A 21430-nucleotide genomic window follows, 5' to 3' on the forward strand; every position below is an offset into this window, starting at 1 on the left:
CAGCAGCCAGCTCCTGTGGTATGGCGTTGATCTGTTGATCGAGCACAGTGCTGGCAAGAAGCCACAGGGCCGCCGGTTGCAAGCGAGGCGACTCATCAATGACATGTCTGCTGTCTGCCAGAGCGAGCCTAGAGGGTGTCAAACAACCGAGCTGACCGGAGGTTGTTCCTGTGGTTCCTGAGGTGCAAGTAGCACAGTACGTAGCCCCGAGGGCGGGCCAATGGGGCACACCCTGCCTCTGGGCCTTGGACGTGTGGCGTTTAGTGTGGGCGTCCAGTCCTTTTTAGGAGAAACGGTCCCCTGACACTAATGCAGGTACGGGGGACGACGCATGCGCGCACACAGTGCTGTGGTAGACGTGCACCGTCGACGACAGGGACATGCATCGTTGGTGAAGGTTGACGGCGGCCAGACGGCTGACTGCGGATGGTGGACGACCAAACCATGGCCTGCAACCACAACTCACTCAAGCCCGGCCACGACCAACCAGCCAAAAAATAAAAAAAGTCGTGTACGTGCTTGTGCAAGACACGGAGAGGGTATCACAGTAGACGCCTCTCTACACAGTACAGCAAACGGCTGGCGTAGGCTGGCGTTGCCATACACGGCCTCAACGTGCAGCCAGCCAGGCTGCAATGCGTGGTGTGGTGTGCTCTCGTGAGTGATGTGGTGTGGTCTAGGATGGGGTGGTGTGGTTTGGTGTGGTGTGCCCCATGGTTTTTTTTGTTGCAGGATTGGGCCCATCCAGCGTGCATGAACTTTGTGCAGGTGGCCACGATGCTTTGCTCTGTTTGCAGTACTCCGTACTGTATGTATCCTCTAGCTCTGCAAGCCCTGCAGGTCTCTCACCCGCCCCCAACCATCCGTTTGTTCGTATCGGGGCGGGTGTTGGTTGCGAGTCGGGAGGTCGGGAGGCAAAAAGTTTCGAACTGGTGAGATCCTGGTGGGATGGGATGCATGGGCTGACAGACGGACAGGCGGACAGGCGGACTGACAGAGGAGGCGAGAGCAAAAGGATAAAAAGGAAAACCAGAAAAAGGATAGAGCCCACTGTATGCCCTCGGGGCTGTCTGTACTGTACCGGCGCTCAACGGAGTACAGCCGCTCGCTCGCTCTCACAAAGAGGGCATCATGCTGCAGGTCTGCAGGGAGGCGGGCGCCCAAGGTGGGAGTGCATGTGGGTTGCAGACCAAGTGGGCCGTGGAGCGACAGGCCAGCGCGTGGGACTGGTCGACTGTGCCTCCTCGATCAGGGACAAGGGCTGCAGCGTCAGTCAGGACCGCTCAGGAGCCGCCCTTTCCCTGCCCGACAGCCAATCCTCGTCCAATCCCCGTCCAGGGCCCCGAGCCAGGGGGTTCCCTATCCTCGCCCTCCTTCCCTTTTCCCCCCCGGCTCCCCTTGGTCTGGCAGGAGGCTGCTTGCTTGGTGGTGTTGTACGTGGTGTACGTACTGCGTACTGTGTGCAGTGCAGTGCAGTCCGAGTGTGAGTGAGCATACCCAAGTACCCAAGGACCCAAGGCATGCGGGTGTGTGAGGGAGGGAGTGCAGGCAGGAGTGGTGTGCGGAGTAGTGGGTGTGCCTGTGTGCTTTGGTGCTGGCGAGTCCTTGCTCCTCCTCCTTCCTCCTCCTGGATGGCTGGCTGGCTCGAGCTTTTTTTTTCTTCTACTGTATCCCTCCCCCCCGTTTCTCCCCGTCGTCGCCCTCTCCTTTTCCCTTCTCTCCATCGTGAATCCCTCACCGTCAGTCCACCCAACCGACTCGTCGCTGAATCGACAGACTCTCTTCCCTCCTCTCCTTTTCTTCCCCCCCTCCCCGCTTCTTTATGTCCTAACCACAGTCACTCCCTTGAAGTTCCCCATTGTGTGCTTTTCCAGCCAGTTCTCGGTCCCCCGTTCAATCCTTCCGGGCGTCCCATTTACATTCTTTCGGCTAACGCGAAAATACCACCGCTGTTAAACCCACTTCACCTTGGCCTTGCCTTGCCTTGCCTTGCCTTTGCACCCACGGGGAAACTCTTAGATCTCGGATTTCCGTATCGAACGACCTGAACCCTATTCTCTCTTCGCCTCTTCAACTATCCCCTCCCGCCCACACTGTACTGTGCGCTGCCAGGACGACACTCCTTACTCGTTACTTTGCCTTTCGCTATTCTACACATTCCTTATATCACCACCACACTGTCCCGACTGTCGAGTCCGCGGACTGCCGACCCACGATATCATACCAATCTCTCATAAGGACTAGCACGGTCTCTTGAGATAGATACAGGTCATAACAGGTCGCGAATTCAAAACAAGAACAGCGCACCTCTACACACTCGGTCGTTCATAACAGCGAACACCGAACCACCGATCTCGCCCTCGCCCGAGTTCGAAAGATAATACACCTGACCACGCCTGGCAACACTGCACGGCTCTTGCTTCACGAGTCTTCACCAGTCCGCCCGAAATGGCCACAAAGGTTGAAGATTCGGGCATGTCAGGCCCAGGGTCTGCCACCTCGACCGTCCAGCTGGAAGCCGCCAACTCGCCAGCCACTGTCCCTACTCCAGTATCAGCCGGCAACCCCGGCTTTGCGCAAACACCATCACCCTCCACCTCTAATTCACACAATGCCGGCTCCACATCAAAACGCCCGCCTCGCAAGAGCACCCTGACGCAGCAGCAGAAGAACCAGAAGCGACAGCGAGCAACTCAAGATCAATTGACAACGTTGGAGATGGAGTTCAACAAGAATCCCACCCCCACGGCCAACGTCCGGGAACGAATCGCCGAGGAGATCAACATGACTGAGCGCTCTGTCCAGATCTGGTTCCAGAACAGGTACGCGCTTGCCCCACACCTCGAACTCGGGAGGGGACTAACAAACATCCCAGGCGTGCCAAGATCAAGGCTCTCGCGAAGAAGAGCCTTGAGACAGGCGAAGACTTCGACGCGATACCCGAGTCCATGCGCACATACCTGGCTATGCAGGCCATGGAATCTGGCAAGGGCCTCGGTGCAGGTTTCCTGGGACGTGGCTTGATGCCTTATGGCCACAGCGGAATGCTCCTTGGTGGAGAACAGGGTGGCCAGGGCAAAGTCCGTAAGTACATGCCAGATATCGAGCCTCCTACAGACGTGATATAGTTGTCTAACAATAGTCGCCAAAGTCATTCACCATTTGACCTGCCGCTCTCTCAGCATTGGCAAGTGGACTCGCGTTGGCCAGAACACCATGGACTTGATCATCTTCTACTCGCCTGACAAGTGCACGATGACGTACTACATCAACAACGAGCAGGCCGGGTACAAGATCGAGTACCCCTTCGCCCACATCAAATCGATTTACCTCGAGAACAGCGAAGGCGACCCGAACAAGCTCGGCGGCATTGTCATCGAGCTGAACAGGCCACCAAACTTCTTCATGGACTCGTCTCCCACCACCAACGGTTTCTTCCAATGTGGCGACTTCACCGAGGACCAGCAGGCTTCCCAGTGTATGGTTCACCACCTCGGTGGAAACCCCAAGGTTCTCAGCGGCCAGCTCGCCAAGCTTGTGTCTCTGGAGTCCTTCATGAACCGCCACCAGACCAACCCGTACGAGGCCATGCATGCCATCTCGATGTCGGCGCCAGTTTCACCAACGAACCGACCGTCCTCCCAGCCAAGCTTCGGCCAGCCTCACGTCGGCATGTACCAAGAGACACAATGGGGTGCCCCACCAGCGCTGCACCCTGGCATGGCTCGTGGTCACAAGCGCCAGCGTAGCAGGTCGGTCCCAATGCCAGTGGATTTCGCCATGCTCCAGACCCCAATGCCATCGTTCTTCATCCAACACCCTGGTGAGAACCAAGCGCAACCCCACAGCCCCAACATCTTCGCCCCTGTTCCCCAGCAGCCCAGCAGTGGTATGGGGCCGAATTTGCGCATCGACACACAGGCTGGCTTTGGCCTCGACATGCGACAATACCCCATGTCTGCCACAACCGCGCCCAGTGCTGCGTCCCCATCCGACTACTCCAGCCCCAACTACTTCGCCCAGCATTCCGAGAGCACACCGATGCCAACCTCGAGCTACAACACGCCCTACAGCGGTACCTTCCTCTCGCCCATGGTGAACAACTCGAGCCTCGTCCCACAGGCCATGTCTCCTTTGTCATTTACCAGCCACGGTGACCCAGCCATCGTCGACCAATCGCCACCAATGTCGATGGTCGGCAGACCTGGGTCTGCGGATCTGTACCCAGTGCACGAGTCTGCCATGTCCGACGATGGGCATAGCTTGAACGAGATGTACTCGAAGCACAGCATCAACCTGCCTATGCATCCGCCACACTCGCCAGCATTTGTGGAGACGTCGCAAGCGGATTTGGACATGAACCAGCTGGTGTCCTTTGACCACGTTGAGCCTGCGAGTTTGTCACCGGAGAGCATGCAGCACATGCCCGTGAACGAATCATGATCGAAAAAAGCTGGTCTGTCACCGATGTTTCAGCACGTGTCGGCCAGGTCCGGTCTGCTCGACAATGACGCTGTGATCTAGACAAGGAATTGTCGTATATACCCAGGGATTTGCGTTTCGCCAGAGGGGGGAGAGGGGCGTTGGCGCCGTCTGTATGACCGGCGTTCAGGTGATCTTGTCTCTCATATAACTGGCTCTTGTTCGCATTTGATTGCGCCACACTGCCCATCGCTACATCTTGTTCGCACTCTATGTTCATTTGCACCACCATTCAAGACTCTGTTCTCGTTTTATCCTTGACTCTGCGATCTACATGACCGATATATCTCCTCTTGGTTATCGATCATGTGTGTCTGGCACCGCGATTGCTCTTTTCTCCGCGACTGCCGGTCAGTCTGATTCGCCCGGCTCACAATCGGCGCGGGCGATGTTGACTGACCGGCTGCCCTAAGCCCATTATTATGGACCCAGAGGCACCTAATAGCTATTGTCGAGTACATGCGAAAGACACTGCGTCTGTCTTTCCGGGTTGTCGATCTTGCCCCCTCTTTCACTGCAGACACCGGTCTGTAGGAGGGACACGTTTGGGGGATGGAGGAAGGGCCCAGGAGGCTAATTACTATTACCGCGATGGATGGTTCAGAGCACACAAGCAATAACAGCGGCACGATACCACCGGCCTGCTGTACACCCATTCCGAAGGTCGGGTTGAATAATCTCTGGGAGATGGTTTGGAGGCCTTTTTCTGTCACGGATCATGTACCTGGGCTCATGTCTTGAAAAAGACGTTGGTTCACTCTCGTTCCGTCTCCTTTCTCTTCCTTTATGGACAATAGGGACGGTCGTACGGACGTGATTTCGAGTTTTCTTTGGAAATAGGGTGGGTTGCACGGGCCAAGGCGTTCCTGGCTGGAATGGAAACATGATTTTGAAAACAAAAGCTTTTGAGCGACCCGAAGTTGGCATGTCGAGTGAAGTCCGATTTTTGATGTGAAGTGCAACGACCGCAAATCCACTCATGACTGATCCCCAGGGAAGAGCGGCATCGCTCCCGGGAAGGGGATAGTCGTCAGCCTCAGTGGTGGGGACGCATTGTACTACTCCGTAGGGCAGGGACGGGCACAATCGACCGCGCCGTGCTAGATTCTCCAAGACAGAGTGAGCCTCGTATTCGAGGGGCTGTAAGCTTGCCCAAAATAGGCAGGGAGGCAGGGGGGCAGGGAGTTGGAAGCGTGGGCCGTGGCGCCGGTGCCCCCAGCCTGCCAGCGAGCCACAGCGTCCTTCTCGAAGCATGACCCCGGGCGGAGGCTTGCTATAGTGGCCGAATGCCAGTCTTAGGAGCCCAAAGACCCGCGATGGAGTTCGCTGGGATCCCCGACCTTTGGGCCAGGCACAATGACATGCAAGTGCTCGGGGGTAGAGGGGGGAGGGGACTGCATATGGAAAGACACATTGACTAGTCCTTGTTTTATTGTGAGGCTGTCTGTCCCGCATCCTAGGCGGCAGGAGAGAGCCAACACTGAGGACACTTTTGTGCATTACTTGGTGCAGTACGCGTTGGGGACTGGCCAAGCAAAGTCTGACGTCGTTGGATTCATTGTCGGCCACAGAGACGGCCACACCCAAGCAAATCCAAGACAGATAGGCTTGATAGGCAAGTCGACAGCCCACTTTTCAGTGTCCCGTACACGACTACCGAGGGGGGCAGGTGGGGTGGCATTGCCAGCCAATCCGGATATTTTCAAGGGATGGGAAGGATCTGGGGCACAGTCCTGACTGTCTGGACGATGCTATGCTGCCCTTACTAGCACTTGAGTGCATGCAACGCACCGGCCGAATTACTCCAGCAACAGCACGGAGTACGGGGTTCCTCGTGGTCAGGTGTCCATGCAAGATTTTCGCGTGTACGCATTGTTACTGCATTGTTACTCCGTACGCCACACAGTCAATCAGCGTTGAACACTGAAACCTTGCTGCACCGCCTCAACTTGATCGACCTGAATGTGTGGACTTCGCCGTTGATGTTCAATTGAAGAGTTGAACTCGGGAGGCTTCTTCACGCTAGCCTTTGGTGCCACTTGCACATCGTTGGATCATTGCGCCGAATGTTTTAGGCGCTACGGCTGACATCCGTGGATCAGCAATAGGGCAGCAGCTGCCTCGGCTGGGGCTGAGTGACTGAAGCGTCTTAGACTGTCACCTGCTTTGCTTGCACGGGACTAACCAGGTTTAACCTGTCCTCCCGAGCAGCCAAGGTCTTGGGCAACTCTACCCTCGCCCTCGATATTCAGCAACACGTCTCGCTGTTCTTCGCTGCAGATCCGCTCTGTTCCCGGGTCTACCGAATCTGTGACGGCGAAAAAAAAGACCTCAGGAATTCACAGACTCACTCCAGATGAGTCTGTCTCTTTCTCGCTTCGGACTTGGACGGGAAACTTCAATATCCTGATGATCCGGCCGAGCCTCTCCATCCAGGCATCATGGCTGGTGGCAGCTCGGACCGGCGCAGCACGAGCGTTGACATGCTGCGTTCCGAGCTGGACAATATCCAAGAAGCAGAAATCCTGGTACCACCCAGACCGAGCGTCACAGGCGAGTCAATGCCACTTGAGAGCGAGACAGCAGAGACTCGAGCAGCCGACGCGGAGAGGTCAGCTTCAGCAGCACGAAGGTCAAACAGCAGCACGCGGAGGAGCGAGTCCGGGGCACATGTGAGGTTCTCACAAGATGCAGGCCGTCGTCATGGCCACCCGTCTTCCCATCTGCGGCTTGACACGGACCTTTATCCCATCCAGAGCAGAGTTGAAGACACCGAGGCCGCAAGGCGATGGCGTGAGAGTCGGGACGGACCCTCCCCGTCGGTCAGAGCACCACCAGCCCTGGACGGTGCAGATGAAGACGGAGAGACAGCTCAAGGCAGAGGCAGGCCTGTCGCCCAGCCCGTGGCCAGCCCCGGACTTGCAACTCGCTACCGGCGCTTGCGGCTCAGGGGGCTTGGCGGGGAGGTAAAGAACGTTGCCAGCGCTGCGGAAGCCAGCGCGACCGTCTCCCGTGCAAAGGACTGGGTGGCACGACAGAGGGCCCGCACGAGGCGTCTCAAAAGGTCACCTACGGGCCGCTTCAAAGCGAGGCTTGCGGCCCTGTACAAGAAATGGATCTACGAAGGGCTTCTGCGCCAGAGGCCTTTGCCCCCGAGCGCTGACGGGAGACATGTTCCTCTGAATCCTGTTCAGGCCCGCCAAAAGAGCCTCGTGGATGAACGCACGGGCAAGCCGTACATTTCGAATTTCATCAGGTCCAGCAGATACACACTGTGGTCATTTCTTCCGAAGCAATTGTTTTTCCAATTCAGTAAGCTGGCCAATGCATATTTTTTGACCATTGGCATTCTTCAAATGATACCCGGTCTCAGCACCACTGGGACCTATACGACTATCGGTCCGTTGCTTGCCTTTGTTGCACTGAGTATGGCCAAGGAAGGCTGGGATGACTATAGGAGGTACAAGCTGGACAAGCTCGAGAATAGGACCGAGGTGTGGGTGTTGGACCCTTCCAGGAGCCTGTTGAGTGAGAAACAGTATGGCAAGCTGCGAGAGAAATTCCGGAGGCGCCGTGAGGATGTGGAAGATGAGATGCAGGAGCTGGACCGGGTAGAGCAGCGGGAAGATGAAAGCCCACCGTGGTCTGAAGACGAAGACGTTCACTGGTCAAAAGTGCAATGGGAGGAAGTCCGCGTTGGCGACATCATCAGGCTGCGGAGAGATGAGAATATCCCGGCTGATATGGTCCTCCTTCATGCCACTGGGCCAAACGGCATTGCTTACATCGAGACAATGGCGCTCGATGGCGAAACGAACCTCAAGAGCAAGCAAGCCTGCCCTCTCTTCACGAAGCATTGTGGGTCACTTTCGGCCCTGAGCGGAGTGCAGGCGAAGGTGGTCTCAGAGGATCCTAATCTTGACCTGTACAACTACGAAGGCAAGGCGGTTGTCAATGATGAGGTCACGCCTCTTACCCTGAACCAGGTGGTATACAGGGGCTCGACGCTGAGGAACACGAGCGAAGCCATCGGTGTTGTGATCAATACTGGGGAAGAATGCAAGATTCGGATGAATGCGAGCAAGGACGTGCACGCCAAAGCCCCGGCCATGCAGTTCAGGGTCAACAAGATTGTCATTCTGTTGGTTTTCGTTGTCATCATGCTCTCTGTCGGCTGCTCCATTGGCAATATCATCTGGGTGGATGACTACGAGAGGCATGCATGGTACTTGGATGAGGCATCGGTGCCCTTTGGCCAGATCTTCATCGCCTTCGTCATCGCCTTCAACACTCTGATCCCACTGAGTCTCTACGTCTCGCTGGAAATCGTCAAAATCGGCCAGGTCATGCTGCTAAGAGACATCGATATGTATGATCCCGTCTCAAACACGCCAATGGTTGCGAATACCACGACAATACTCGAGGATCTCGGTCAGGTCAGCTATGTCTTCTCGGACAAGACAGGGACATTGACAGAGAACGTCATGAGGTTTCGAAAAATGAGTGTGGCCGGCACCGCGTGGCTGCACGATGCGGATCTTCGACGTGAGGCTGAGGCGAGAGCGAAAAGACAGGCACACATCGAGATGTCAGGGGCTAAGTCCGGCAAGGGAAAAGGGCATGACAGCTCAAGGCCTTCCATGCACACGATGAGGTCGCAGTTTGCCGAAGACCAGCTTCTAGAGGAGCACGAGGCAAGCATTGGACCCATCCGGAGGTCGAATTCGATCTTGACATCTACAGCGCGACCCAGTGAGGCCGGGCAATTGAGGACAGAGGATCTGATTCACTACCTGAGGCGAAAACCCAACTCCCCATTTTCGAAGAAGGCTCGGCAGTTCATATTATGCATTGCCCTATGTCACACCTGCTTACCGGAAAAGAAAGCCGATGGGAAGATCGAATTCCAAGCTGCTTCGCCTGACGAACTCGCGCTTGTGGAAGCAGCGCAAGATCTCGGGTATCTGCTTATTGACCGCTCCTCGCAGACTATTGAGCTTGAGATTAGAGACGAGAATGGTTCTTCCGCAAGTGAGACATACGAAATTATGGATGTGATCGAGTTCAGCTCAGCGCGCAAGCGGATGTCGATTATAATTCGCAATCCAGACGGTCGGATATGCGTCTTCGTTAAGGGTGCTGACAATGTCATATTGCCCCGGCTTGAGCAGAGCAGGTTGGCAATGGAGACTGCCTCCGTTGTCGACCGCAGAGCTAGTCTTCGCAGGAGCATGGAGCAGGAGAAGGCTTTACGAAAGATGAGCATGCACAGCGCGAGGAACAGCACGTCCGTCGCTCGGGTGAGCAGTAGTTTCGCGGGCAGAGGAGGCATTCTTGGGAGAATGAGTTTCACGAAGCGATCTGCCAGCATGCAGAGGAGGCGATCGAGCGCCGTCGTCGATGAGGTTGATTCGTGGATCACTAATCGCGAAAGGGACACCTCGGGGGTTGGCGAGACGTATGCCTCTCAGCAGACGGACGCGGCACGGGGGCGATCGATCGAGCTGCTGCAGTCCCCAGACGTGATGGATGACGTCTTCGACGGCATGATCGATGAGAGCATTGCCGTGAGCGACCACGAGATCTTTGAGCGCTGCTTCCAGCATCTGGACGACTTTGCTTCGGAGGGTCTGCGTACCCTGCTGTATGCCTTTCGCTATGTGCCTGAGGAGGACTACGCCCAGTGGAAGTCTTTGTATCACGAGGCCACTACAAGTCTTGTCGACCGCCAGGAACGCATTGAAGCTGCGGCCGAAATCATCGAGCAGGGCTTTGAGCTCGCCGGGGCTACTGCCATCGAAGACAAGTTGCAGCAGGGCGTCCCCGAGACAATCGACAAGCTCCGTCGTGCGAACATCAAAGTCTGGATGCTCACGGGTGACAAGAGGGAAACGGCAATAAACATTGCCCATTCTGCGAGGATCTGCAAACCATTTTCCGAGATCTACATTCTCGATGTCACCGAAGGCAACCTTCAAGACAAGATCGCTGCCACGCTCGTCGAGGTCGGACGTGGGATGATAATGCACCCCGTCGTCGTGATCGATGGACATACTCTGAGCGTGGTCGAAGACGATGAGTCGCTCAAAGTGTTGTTCTTTGACCTTGTGGCTCGTGTTGACTCGGTCATCTGCTGCCGCGCCTCACCAGCGCAGAAGGCGACGCTCGTCAAGTGCATTCGCACCCAAGTTCCCAAGTCCCTGACATTGGCCATAGGGGATGGCGCGAATGACATAGCGATGATTCAGGCCTCCCACGTCGGAATAGGCATATCGGGCCGCGAGGGACTCCAAGCTGCCCGTATATCGGACTACTCCATCGCGCAGTTCAGATTCCTCCAGAAGCTCCTGTTCGTGCATGGGCGTTGGAACTACATCAGAACGGGAAAGTACATATTGGGCACTTTCTGGAAAGAAATTGTCTTCTACATCGTTCAGGCTTTATACCAGAGGTATAACGGGTACACGGGAACAAGTCTCTACGAGTCTGCCTCTCTGGCTGTGTTCAACACCCTATTCACCTCTCTGGCAGTCATCCTTCTGGGCATGTTCGAACAAGACATCAAGGCTGAGACTCTTCTTGCGGTACCGGAGCTCTACTCGCTCGGGCAGAAGAACAAGGCATTCAACTACTACTTGTACGTCGGCTGGAGCTCCGTGGCCGTGATCGAAGCCGTGCTTATTTATTATTCGATATGGGGCATCTACATGGCCATAAACTTCAACGAGGACAACACACTCTTCGCCATGGGCGACCTCGCTTTCACGGTGTGCGTTTTATTCATCAACGTCAAGCTGTTGATCCTGGAACTGCACAACAAGACAATTGTCACTTTTATCGGCTTTATCATCAGCGTTGGCGGCTGGTTCGTCTGGAACCTGCTCCTCTCGGCCATATGTACGTTCAAGCCCTACTATGTCGAGCTAGTGATTTCAAGCCGAACTTTATCAACCATCTTTTTGAGACAGCTCACTAACACATCGCAGATAACCCCCGGCCGGGGCCGTACATTGTCCGCGATGCGTTCATCCACAACTTCGGAGCCAGGCCGACGTGGTGGCTGACGGCCATCATATCGCTGTCCATCGTCATCGTGTTCGAGCTCTCGGTCAGCGCGGTACGCCGCATCTTCTGGCCGCAGGACCAGGACCTGATGCAGGAGGCCGAGAAGTACGCGGGGGTCCTGGACGTCATGAGGGAGCACGCGGCCGAGACGGGGCAGGCCGGTGCCGCTGGCGCTGCCACCACCACCACCAGCGGGGATGGAAAGCGGGCGAGCAGCCGGGACTCGTCGGTAGATGGGCCCCGGCCTTCTCAGCAGCAGCGGCGGCAGAATGAGTGGAAGGACCAGGGCGCCCAGCGCACCGCGAGGAGACGGAGCCGGAAGATTAGTGGTGATGTCTATGGGCCGCCGGCATTCATGGCGACGCCCGAGGAGAGGGATGTGGGTCCTCTAGATGATGTTGAGTCTGTTGTCGGGTCTTCTAGGCATGATGTGAAGGGGAAGCAGCCGACAGTCAGCACGAGTGCGTACCAGGCGGGCGGCTCGTAGGCTTGGGGGTGTTTGGCTTGAGGTCCAGGCAAGGGTGCAATATTTGTACATACATTGGGCGTGTTGGAATATGATTGATAAGTGGATGAATAATGATGCATAAAAGACTGGATGAAGAGAAATTACACCTATTTTACTTCTCGATTCCGATCTATTTGACTTGGAAAGACTTCTGCAAGGATGGCGTGAGGTTTCAACGAAGACACCCACCTGGGCAAGCCTCAGGACTGTCTCCCATGCTAAATTCGTTGTGCAAACACCAGCTGTTCTAAACTCTACTAGTACTCGGTACCTAGGTTATGTTTGCCAACTGCCAGCTCGGGCTCCCGGGCGTGCCCTAGGGTAGGTACGTTCAAGCTTCGTCCGATCTGCCGTCCCGCCCCTCCCAGTCCCGTCCGTCCTTGAAACATCGTGAACAACAGGTGATTGGCTGCTTGGCAAGGAGGCTCCATCCCAAAACCGTGCGGCATCAACCTAACCCACGCTGATCTTCTAGATGGGGGTCAATGCTACCTCGTCCGGGGACAGGAACAGCCGAACAAGGGCTCTTAGGTAATCCCCTCTCTTCCCAGACAAGTGACTTCGCTCCAGAATGTTTGCCAGTTGTTCTTCCAAGTCACGAGGTATCGGTCAACGCAGTTTCAGCTGCTCCGCGCAAACCATTGGTTTTTGGGTTTTCTTGCCGTTTTCTGTGAGACTGCTTTGTTAGGGGGCCATGCAAGCCTCAACTACGGCTGCGCTGCTGGTCGCGGGATCGGCGCCGGGCGGGACGCGGCGCAGGTTGAGCTTCCGGCGGGTTGAGAGATGGGCTGAGCCGGACCAGCCCGAGGGGGGCAAATCTAAATCGAAAGAAGCTGTCGAGCTGCTCCTGTGGTCTGATATTGGTGAGTAGGATAGTGTCCCGCTGTCCGTGTGCTCGGCGTAGGACAGACGAGCTGACGGCTTCTCAGAGGAGTGGCAGCAGCGCGGCAGTGACCACATCCAGACTGGGTATCGGCGGGCCTGCGGGAACGTGAAGGGTTGCCTTCTGAGTTGGACTTACATCCACAGTAAGTGGAGGTTGTGAGGATCTCGTCGACCAGGGCCCAGCCCATGTTTGCCCTGAGAGCACACCCTCTCAAGACAACATGCCACACCCTTACCCCCAATCGGCCAGGCAGTCCACTAACTGCTTGTCTCCGGGACAGATGAGACAGTGAACATCTGGTCGCACATCCTCGGCGCCCTTGTCTTCACCAGCCTCACAGCCCTCGTCCTGACCGAGATCCCGGCCCGGTACCACGCCGCCACGGCCGCCGACTTCGCCGTCTGCAGCACCTATTTCGTCGGCGTGGCGGTATGCTTCGCCCTGTCGACGGCCTTCCACACCCTCATGGCCCACAGCGAGGCCGTCTACCTCCTCAACATGAAGCTCGACTTCCAGGGCGTGCTGATCCTCATGTGGGCCGCCACCGTCCCGCTCGTCTACTACACCTTTCCCTGCGAGGGTGACCGGTACCTGCGGGCGGGCTACTGGGCTCTCATCTCCGGGCTCGCGGTCACCTGCTCGGCCGTCACGTTCCTGCCGCGCTTCAGTGGGCCGCACCTCGGCCCCTATCGCGCGCTGTTGTTTGGGACCTTTGGCGCTGGGAGTTTTGCGCTGCCTATTGCGCATGGGGCAGTTAGGCATGGCTTGGGGGAGGAGTGGGAGAGGGTTGGGCTGGGCTGGGTCTTGTGGACGGTGGTGTGTGATGGTGTTGGGGTCCTGGTATATGGGCTGAAGGTGAGCCGGTTGAATCCGTTGTCTTTTTGCGCTGGGTGACGCCGTCACGGCTAAGAAGTCTCTTCTCAAAACCCAGAGCCTGTTGCTAACGTCTGGATGAACCAGTTCCCGGAGAGATGGTTCCCTCGACGCTTCGATCTCTTTGGGGCGAGCCATCAACTGATGCACATATTCGTGGTTCTGGCGGCGCTCACATACACCTGTGCGGTGATATCGGCCTTTGATCACCGGTATGAAAAGGGTGCCGTTTGTTGAGCACAGAATATCGAAATACAATTGTATGCCAGTAATTAGATCGTGAGCCAGGTGAGCCCTTGGACTCTTGAGCGTCAGTAATCCTACACATGGCCACATGGCCAGACGGAGCCTACTTCCGACCGAGATACAACCAAATTACTTCATAGGGTCTACCCTCTTGGTAGCCGGCTTTTCAGAAAGCTTCTTCTCAATCTGGAAATTTGGTCAGCGCCGTGGCAAAGACGTAAGTCCAGAATGACAAGTCGACGCACCCTCTCACGATTATCCGGCCTGTTCGGGGCATCCTCGGGTAGCTCAGACTGTGAGCCATCTGCCTTGGTCTCTATGTCCTTGTGGGGCGTGTTCATGATCCCGGGATGCGAGGATCGCAATGCCTTCTGTTGCTCATGATCATTGTGCCTGTCGGCTTTTTGGCCACTGCTCAACAACCAGAAAGTCGTCGGAAGGGCAACTGCCACGGCTCCTATGAGCCTGTTTTCCGACGTGGTCCATCAGTACCTGGGCTGTCTCGATCAAAAGACACTTCTAGGATGTGACATACCACGGCAGGCCATTAGTGCCCTCCGTTCGTGATGGTGGATGGTCAGGCATGTCACTCGCGTATGACCTCCTGGACATGGTCGCTCGCGTCGGAAGGGGCTGCAATCGAGGACGCAGCAAAGCCCGTGAGGTCGGATTCATGATCCTAAGTCTGATGCTGGACATGTTGAAATATAAAGCGGGTCACAAAGTAAATCAGATAATGGTGTATCTCATTTGCATTTCACCATACGCAAAATTGGTTGGAATAACGAGACATAATATACATTAATACATTAATAGTTGCAAACGCCATATCCTGGGCCCGGGGTCCGGATCCGAGCTATGTATGACCATTAGACTTGGATGTGAGGCAGGCTAGCAAGCCTGGTAGCGCCGATCGACATGAGGCTCTAGCTGAGAAGTACTTTTTCAAATTGCGATGAGATACGATTGAGACGTCTTTCGATTATAGATCTGACGTCACCCGCAAGTCATTTAGAGCGCTCGTATTCTGTCTTTGATCAATGAGGTCAAATCAAGTCTGTTTACTTACTACTTCTTTCAACTGCTGCACCAGTTGTGGATCGGTCACTTCGACGTTTTGCTTTCAAATTTCTTCAGCAACATCCATCATGCAATTGTAATCATAATTCCAGCACAAAAAAAAGGTCGATCCCAGTGACGGTGTGTTTTAACCTGGTCTTCTGTTCCCTGGGGCTGCCCTAGCTCAAATTGATACTTGCGTAGGATAAGCGAAGTGTACTGGAGAGCTCCAAGAAGAGAGCATGAACATGTTGTGCTAAGATTTTGAAGATCAAAAGAGCTCAATAGACGGTATTTACAAACCTTGTAAAAGGCGCACCGCAAAAACCTTACGTGGATGAGGATCAGAAATGAAACCATTTGAACTGCCTTAGAGTCCCGGGCACTAGGGACAAAGACATTCCTCAGTATGCTCCTAAAGTCTTATGTATTACGAGCGCCGAAGGTATTTTAGCTGCCTGGGCCTGCTGGAGGATGTCACAATGTTTTCCTTGAACCTATGGCTCTATCATTGTTATGGTGTACGTGACGGACTGGGCGGCCGAGTATCCAACTCATTTGCTCCTCCCCGGACACAACATAAAAAAAATACTTCTTCCAGATCATACGCGTTCCCCGTTCCAAACAAAAGTTCTTCCTAGTACCTAGGTAAGTACCTTGCCTTCTTCCCCATCTTCCCATCAACGCTGATCAAGATTTGCGGTTTCATGTAACACTCTGCAATGAGCTAACCTTTTCTTTGGCACTACCCTTTCGACATCTTTCGACATGAAATGCCATACCTCTCACGACTGCGCTTTGTGTCCCATCAATTAGTGCAGGATGTGTCTTAATACCGAGACCCACAACCTCACCAACTTTTAGTGCTGGCATTGCAGAGACATCTCTGCAGCTAGGAGACCTGCGACTTTGAGCTTGTGCTCTATACCAACAATGAATTGTTTCGATAACAAGATGCCCACGAAAAGCCATGTACGGCCCCGTTGTCTACTCAGTCGTGTCTCCATGGGCACAGCATTGTTGTACCAATACGAGTGGTCACTTTTACGCAAAGCTCTTGGTCAAGTACCTACCTAGGTATGGCATGAGTACTCGCAGACATAGATATTACAGTTTTTGATGCACAAATCCCTTACGCCCACTTTTTAGCTAGGCATCTGCGCAACTTGAATATCTGCCTGAATGGTGGGTACCTAGGTCGATGCATGTGGTGCATTGGTATGCGGGTGGGGTCGCCCCCATCACACGGACGGCCAAGGTGGAGGGGGGGGGGGGTAAGGGGACTTTCTCAAGTTCCCCCACATCTGACCCAGCGGGCAAGCACCCCACCACCGCCGAGCTCCCGCCTGCTGCTGTTGCTGCTCCCACGACAACACCTTTGATTGACTGCTGTCATCTGCATTTGTTTCACACCTGGTCATCTTTTCTTGTTCTCACGATTACGAATAACGGCAAGGAGGAGACGTCAGCTATTGATTCACTTTTTATCGTCATCCTCGAAACCACCGACCCATCTGCTCTGCATTCTTCGCACCTGGGTATCAACACCAAACCCCCGCGCCGGGGCATCACGGCCCTCCAACCTTCAAGATGGCGACGAGCATACCCTCAAACCCGACCTCGCACACGGTCGTCCAGCTGCTCGGCAAGCTGAATGACACGGACCCGGACTTTAGGTTCATGGCCCTGAACGACCTGATAGCTGTTTTCGCCAACGCTAAGAACGACATGCTGCACCATGACTACAACACAGCCGCCCGCACCATCGACCACGTCGTAAAGGCCCTGGACGATCAGAACGGAGAGGTCCAGAACCAGGCCATAAAATGGCAAGTTCCTCTTCATCATGTACCTGATGCGAACGCTCCCATACTGACTTTCGCTTAAACCAGCCTCGGGCCTCTGGTCGCGAAGACGCCCTCCAACCTCATCGCGCCCTTGATCGAGAAGCTCACCACTCTGAAGCTCCAGAACTCGGTCGACAACTCTGTCCCTGCTCTGGCCCTTCGCAATGTCATTGAAGCTCTACCACGACCCCAGCCCGGCCAGGCTGCTACCAAAGAAGTCCTCGAAGCATACACTAGCATAAGCAGGGTGTTGATGCCGAGGCTGCTTGGACGCACCTCCCAGGCGGCCAAATCCAGTGGCACCATTCGTCTGCCCCCAGCAGGACAGGGCATCATCCAGGACGATGCCCTCGTGAATGCCGATGCTGTGGATGTCATTATCGAGGTCGTCAAGTGTTTCGGAACCATGCTGTCACCATCGGAAGAAGTCCAGGCGCTACAGGATGTCATCCTAGGACTTCTCGACAACCAGAAAGCAAATTCGGCTGTCAGGAAGAAGGCTGTGATAGCCCTTTCGATCCTGGCTGTGTACCTGCAGGATGATCAACTGGTCGCGTTCCTCAATCGTGCTGTGGCTGTCCTCAAGAACCCAAAGACCGACCCCACCACACAGCGGCTCTACCTGACCATCATGGGCTCCATGGCTCGGTCTATCCCACATCGCTTTGGTAAGCACATCGGCGATGTTGTCCAGCTGACTCTGGCCTTCTTGGCGGAGGAGCCTTTGCATAGCCACCTCGAGGAGATTGGTGAAGGCGACGACGTGGGCTTGGAGTTTTCCGAGGTCCGTGAGGCAGCGTTGCTTGCGCTCGAGGCTTACTTGGCAGCATGCCCTTCTGAGATGCGTCCGTACACGGATGAGGCGATCGCAGCATCTCTCCGGTATCTGAAATACGACCCAAATTATGCTCTGGACGAAGACGAGGATATGGACGAGGACGAGGGCGAGGACGAAGATGATGAATTTGGCGACGACGACGAGTTCGAAGCCGGAGTCGGGTTCGATGATGACGATGACGCAAGCTGGAAGGCTCGTCGATGCGCCGCCAAAGCCCTTCATACGCTTGTCTCCACGAGGTCCAACGGTGATCTTCTGGATGACGGCGTGCTCTACAGCCAGATCGCACCGCCATTAATCAAGCGTTTCGATGAGCGAGAGGACAATGTCCGCTTGGAGGTCATCTCTACCCTCTCTCTCCTCGTTCGGAAGACAGGAGAGGGCATCATCCCCGAATTTCTGCTAGACAGTACGCATCTCGACGGCCACTCCCCACAGACCCAGAGCCGCAAGCGTAGGAGACAGAGCAGCGGCGTGTCCGCCACGGCCCGCGCCGATGGCAGTGGGCTGGTGTCACCTACTCTCGAGAAGGTTCCCTCCAGTGGACCCCGTGCTGACCTCGCCAAACTCACGCCGCAATTGGTGAAGTCAGCCACGAAGTTGCTTAAGGGCAAATCGATCCCTACCAAACAAGCGACCATGAATCTGTTGGATGACTTGATTCTTGTCCAACAAGGCGGGCTTTCAGATCACTTGGACCAGATCTTTGATCTGGTCATTGACTCGGCCAAGACTAATGTAGCTTCCACCACGTCGACCTCGTTGTCAGGAAGTGGCGGTGCCGCCTCTGCAACCCCATCTACCTTGCGTGTTGCAGCCCTCAAGCTTCTCAGTGACATTGCCAAGACTCACTCATCGAGCCTACTACACCTCTACCTCACGAAGATGGTCAGCGGTGTCGTCGATGCCGTGGCAGACCGATATTACAGAATATCTTCTCAGGCTATCGGGACGGTAGAGGAGATCGGCAAGGCTATCACGCCGCCGCGGTCCCAGAAGACTGCTCAGAAATACAAATCAGAGTTATCAAAGCTATACGACGTTGTCGTTGAGAGGGCTACAGCCACGGACGCAGACGCTGAGGTACGGCAAAAGGCCATACATGCGTTGGGCACATTCCTCTCCCGCACAGGCGATGCTGAAGGAGCCGCACTGCTCCCTGCCGAAAAGCGGAACAAGGGCCTGTCTCTAGTTGCGGACAGGCTCAAGAACGAGACTACGCGTCTCGCCGCTGTGGGGGCAGTTGAGGAGATTGCCGCTCATCCTTCACCAAACTTCGATGCTGCTTGGGCGCGAGATGTGGTCGTGGAGCTGTCGGGCCACGTGAGGAAGGCGAATCGAGCTTTGAGGGCGTCTAGTATCCAGGCCTTGAAGCATCTTCTACTCTCCACCTCAGGCCAGCAGGCTCTGGACGAAACGACACTGGAAAACCTCATTGAAGCCCTCCTGCCGATCATCGCTAATGCCGATGCCCAGCTGCACGGGGCGACATTCCGGATTCTGACTTCCTTGGTCAAAGTGGACGCGACGAGGGTTGTTGACTCCAAGTTCGACAAGGCCATCTGCGATTATGTTCAACAGAACGTGGTCAATGCCGTCTTGACGCCCTTGCTGGATCTTGTCGCTCAGATTGGTCAATCTGGGGTTGGCGAGGAACTGATGGAAAGGATGCTCAAGGACGTGGGTGTCAGCGGGGACCCGTCCACGGTAGGCAAAGTGATTGGAACTCTGCTTGTTGCCAGTGGTGGAACAGGCGGTGTAGACATCAACAGCTTCATAAATGAGGCCGAGACCGCAGAGGACAAGGCAAGAGGCAGCCTGGCCCTCAGTGTCCTTGGTGAGGCGGCATTGAGGCTGGGTGCCAAGTCGCCCCTGAAACCCGAAATCTTCACCAAGCACTTTGGTGACGAGTATGACAAGTTCTCACTCACGGCCGCCATGGCGCTGGGCCGTGCTGCAGCGGGCAATGTGCAGGCATACCTGCCTGTCATTCTCCAAAGCTTCCAGAATGCCGGTGCCAAACAATACCTGCTTTTGCAGTCGATCAAGGAAATCCTTCTGCAGAGGACTGACATCAGCGGTTTCGCGCAACCCATCTGGGCCTGCCTGCTGGAGTCTTCGCAAGCTGAGGACAACAAGGCGGTGTGTGCAGAATGCATCGGACGCCTGGCGGTCGTTGACCCTGAGACGTTCATTCCCAAGCTGGATGTAAGTTACACAGTACTCCGGTCCCTCGCCCCAGACAAGCTGCTAATCTGCAATTGTAGAAACTTCTCCGCGACCAGGACGCAGCTGTGCGAGGCATTGCTGTGCAAGCACTGCGTTACACGTTTGCCGACAGCGGTGACAAATTCGACACTGTTCTGCAGAGTTACTTGATATCCATGCTCACCGAAATCCTGCAGGATGATGAGATGGATATCCGACGCCTTGCAATGACAACATTCACCTCGGCAGCAAACAACAAGCCGGACATGGTTCTGGGTCATCTCAATAAGTTGATGCCATACGTGTTTAGAGAGTCCACAATCAAGCCAGACCTGATCCGCGAAGTGATGATGGGTCCTTTCAAGATCATGGTGGATGACGGACTTGAGCTCCGCAAAGGCGCATACGAGTCACTGTACGCACTGATGGAAATTGCCATGCCCAGAATCAGCATTATTGAACTCTACGACCGAATCATGGCGGGACTCAAGGATGACAACGACATTCGGGCGCTCAGCAATCTGATGCTCTCAAAGTTGGCAGTCTTTGACCCAACAGAGACTCAACGTCGACTTGACACCATTGCGGAGGCCTTCCGGGCGACTCTTTCCACGAAGCTTAAGGAGAATGCAGTCAAGCAAGAATATGAGAAGCAGGAGGAGGCGGCGCGTAGTGTGCTCCGGACGACCCTACTCCTGTCTGACAAGCTTAAGGGAGCTTTCGCCAGTGGGCAGTGTCAAGTCTGGTCAGCATACCTAGACTGGGTCAACAAGGACTTTGAGAGACAGCTTAGGCAGCTGCGCGAGGAGAACGACAGGATCGGTCACACGTACGCCTAGCTGGCAGCACGAGGAGAAGGACCAGATGCGCTATCTCGACTCCTCCGGCGGCTGGATCTTTGAGCAGCAGCTAAAGTGGGAGAATATCAAGCATCTTCAGCCAAAAGAAACAGCAAGGCCGTGGACAAAACAGGAAGAGCCAAGATTTCTCTCAGTTACGGACAACGCGGTAGCCGTTTGTGGATCCCTCGAAAGGCAGACAAGGTGAGATGTGACTGGGCATCTTTAGCCAGAGATGGGAGAGGCAACCGGCGAGACAGAAGAGACCAGACCGACTGAGCAGCTCCTGTGTGATCCCGTCCGTACCGGTCAATGAAGAAGTTGAAGTAGCATAGCACAAAATCACGATAGATAATGAAGAACGGAAAGGCGCCAATGAGCTTGTGCCCGTGTAGTGAGTGGGTTTGGTCGTGTCAGTTAGAGTTTTGCGCGTCGCCATGCATAGAGAGATAAGCCCTGCAGGTCGGAGTTGGAATGCGGTACATTTTCGATCCGGCGTGTAGCGAAGCCGTCACTCAGTAACGCCGATTCTTATTCCGCTGCTGCAGAAGACCATCCCCACCTGGTCAGACAAGGCGA

General features: G+C 55.3%; 5 protein-coding genes across 5 annotated transcripts; 4 read left to right on the forward strand and 1 right to left on the reverse strand.

Annotated features, from left to right (window-relative positions):
• The first annotated feature begins 1311 nt into the window (after positions 1 to 1311).
• KVR01_011307 (uncharacterized protein) lies at positions 1312 to 5430 on the forward strand. Its single transcript, XM_044785072.1, has 3 exons — positions 1312 to 2822; positions 2876 to 3084; positions 3152 to 5430. Exons 1-3 carry the CDS (start codon positions 2449 to 2451, stop codon positions 4441 to 4443), a joined length of 1875 nt encoding a protein of 624 aa, XP_044639682.1. The 5' UTR covers positions 1312 to 2448; the 3' UTR covers positions 4444 to 5430.
• Positions 5431 to 6394: 964 nt separating this feature from the next.
• On the forward strand, positions 6395 to 12184 carry KVR01_011158 (uncharacterized protein). Its single transcript, XM_044787908.1, has 2 exons — positions 6395 to 11379; positions 11469 to 12184. Exons 1-2 carry the CDS (start codon positions 6924 to 6926, stop codon positions 12032 to 12034), a joined length of 5022 nt encoding a protein of 1673 aa, XP_044639533.1. The 5' UTR covers positions 6395 to 6923; the 3' UTR covers positions 12035 to 12184.
• Positions 12185 to 12229: 45 nt separating this feature from the next.
• Positions 12230 to 14051, forward strand: KVR01_011291 (uncharacterized protein; the record flags this gene model as incomplete). The annotated part of the gene is made up of 5 exons (XM_044789179.1): positions 12230 to 12380; positions 12531 to 12918; positions 12985 to 13083; positions 13222 to 13796; positions 13902 to 14051. The coding sequence occupies exons 2-5, from the start codon at positions 12750 to 12752 to the stop codon at positions 14049 to 14051; spliced, it is 993 nt and encodes a 330-aa protein (XP_044639666.1). The 5' UTR covers positions 12230 to 12380; positions 12531 to 12749.
• Positions 14052 to 14189: 138 nt separating this feature from the next.
• Positions 14190 to 14759, reverse strand: KVR01_011150 (uncharacterized protein; the record flags this gene model as incomplete). Its single annotated transcript, XM_044788972.1, has 3 exons — positions 14190 to 14246; positions 14306 to 14525; positions 14596 to 14759. The coding sequence occupies 3 exons, from the start codon at positions 14757 to 14759 to the stop codon at positions 14190 to 14192; spliced, it is 441 nt and encodes a 146-aa protein (XP_044639525.1).
• A 1692-nt stretch (positions 14760 to 16451) lies between these two features.
• KVR01_011384 (uncharacterized protein) lies at positions 16452 to 21227 on the forward strand. Its single transcript, XM_044787584.1, has 3 exons — positions 16452 to 16948; positions 17012 to 20012; positions 20072 to 21227. Exons 1-3 carry the CDS (start codon positions 16710 to 16712, stop codon positions 20849 to 20851), a joined length of 4020 nt encoding a protein of 1339 aa, XP_044639759.1. The 5' UTR covers positions 16452 to 16709; the 3' UTR covers positions 20852 to 21227.
• The last annotated feature ends 203 nt before the right edge of the window (positions 21228 to 21430 follow it).

This window comes from Diaporthe batatas (assembly GCF_019321695.1).
Source record: "Diaporthe batatas strain CRI 302-4 chromosome Unknown Contig00015, whole genome shotgun sequence".
Classification (NCBI taxonomy): Eukaryota; Fungi; Ascomycota; class Sordariomycetes; order Diaporthales; family Diaporthaceae; genus Diaporthe; species Diaporthe batatas.

Excerpts from the sequence above, each read along its gene's own strand:
- KVR01_011307 (XM_044785072.1), top strand. The coding sequence starts at position 2,449 with ATGGCCACAAAGGTTGAAGATTCGGGCATGTCAGGCCCAGGGTCTGCC. Across the intron at positions 2,823-2,875 it reads CAGATCTGGTTCCAGAACAG|GCGTGCCAAGATCAAGGCTC; the intron begins GTACGCGCTTGC and ends CAAACATCCCAG. Across the intron at positions 3,085-3,151 it reads GGGTGGCCAGGGCAAAGTCC|TCATTCACCATTTGACCTGC; the intron begins GTAAGTACATGC and ends TAGTCGCCAAAG.
- KVR01_011158 (XM_044787908.1), top strand. The coding sequence starts at position 6,924 with ATGGCTGGTGGCAGCTCGGACCGGCGCAGCACGAGCGTTGACATGCTG. Across the intron at positions 11,380-11,468 it reads CCTGCTCCTCTCGGCCATAT|ATAACCCCCGGCCGGGGCCG; the intron begins GTACGTTCAAGC and ends AACACATCGCAG.
- KVR01_011384 (XM_044787584.1), top strand. The coding sequence starts at position 16,710 with ATGGCGACGAGCATACCCTCAAACCCGACCTCGCACACGGTCGTCCAG. Across the intron at positions 16,949-17,011 it reads CAGAACCAGGCCATAAAATG|CCTCGGGCCTCTGGTCGCGA; the intron begins GCAAGTTCCTCT and ends CGCTTAAACCAG. Across the intron at positions 20,013-20,071 it reads CGTTCATTCCCAAGCTGGAT|AAACTTCTCCGCGACCAGGA; the intron begins GTAAGTTACACA and ends CTGCAATTGTAG.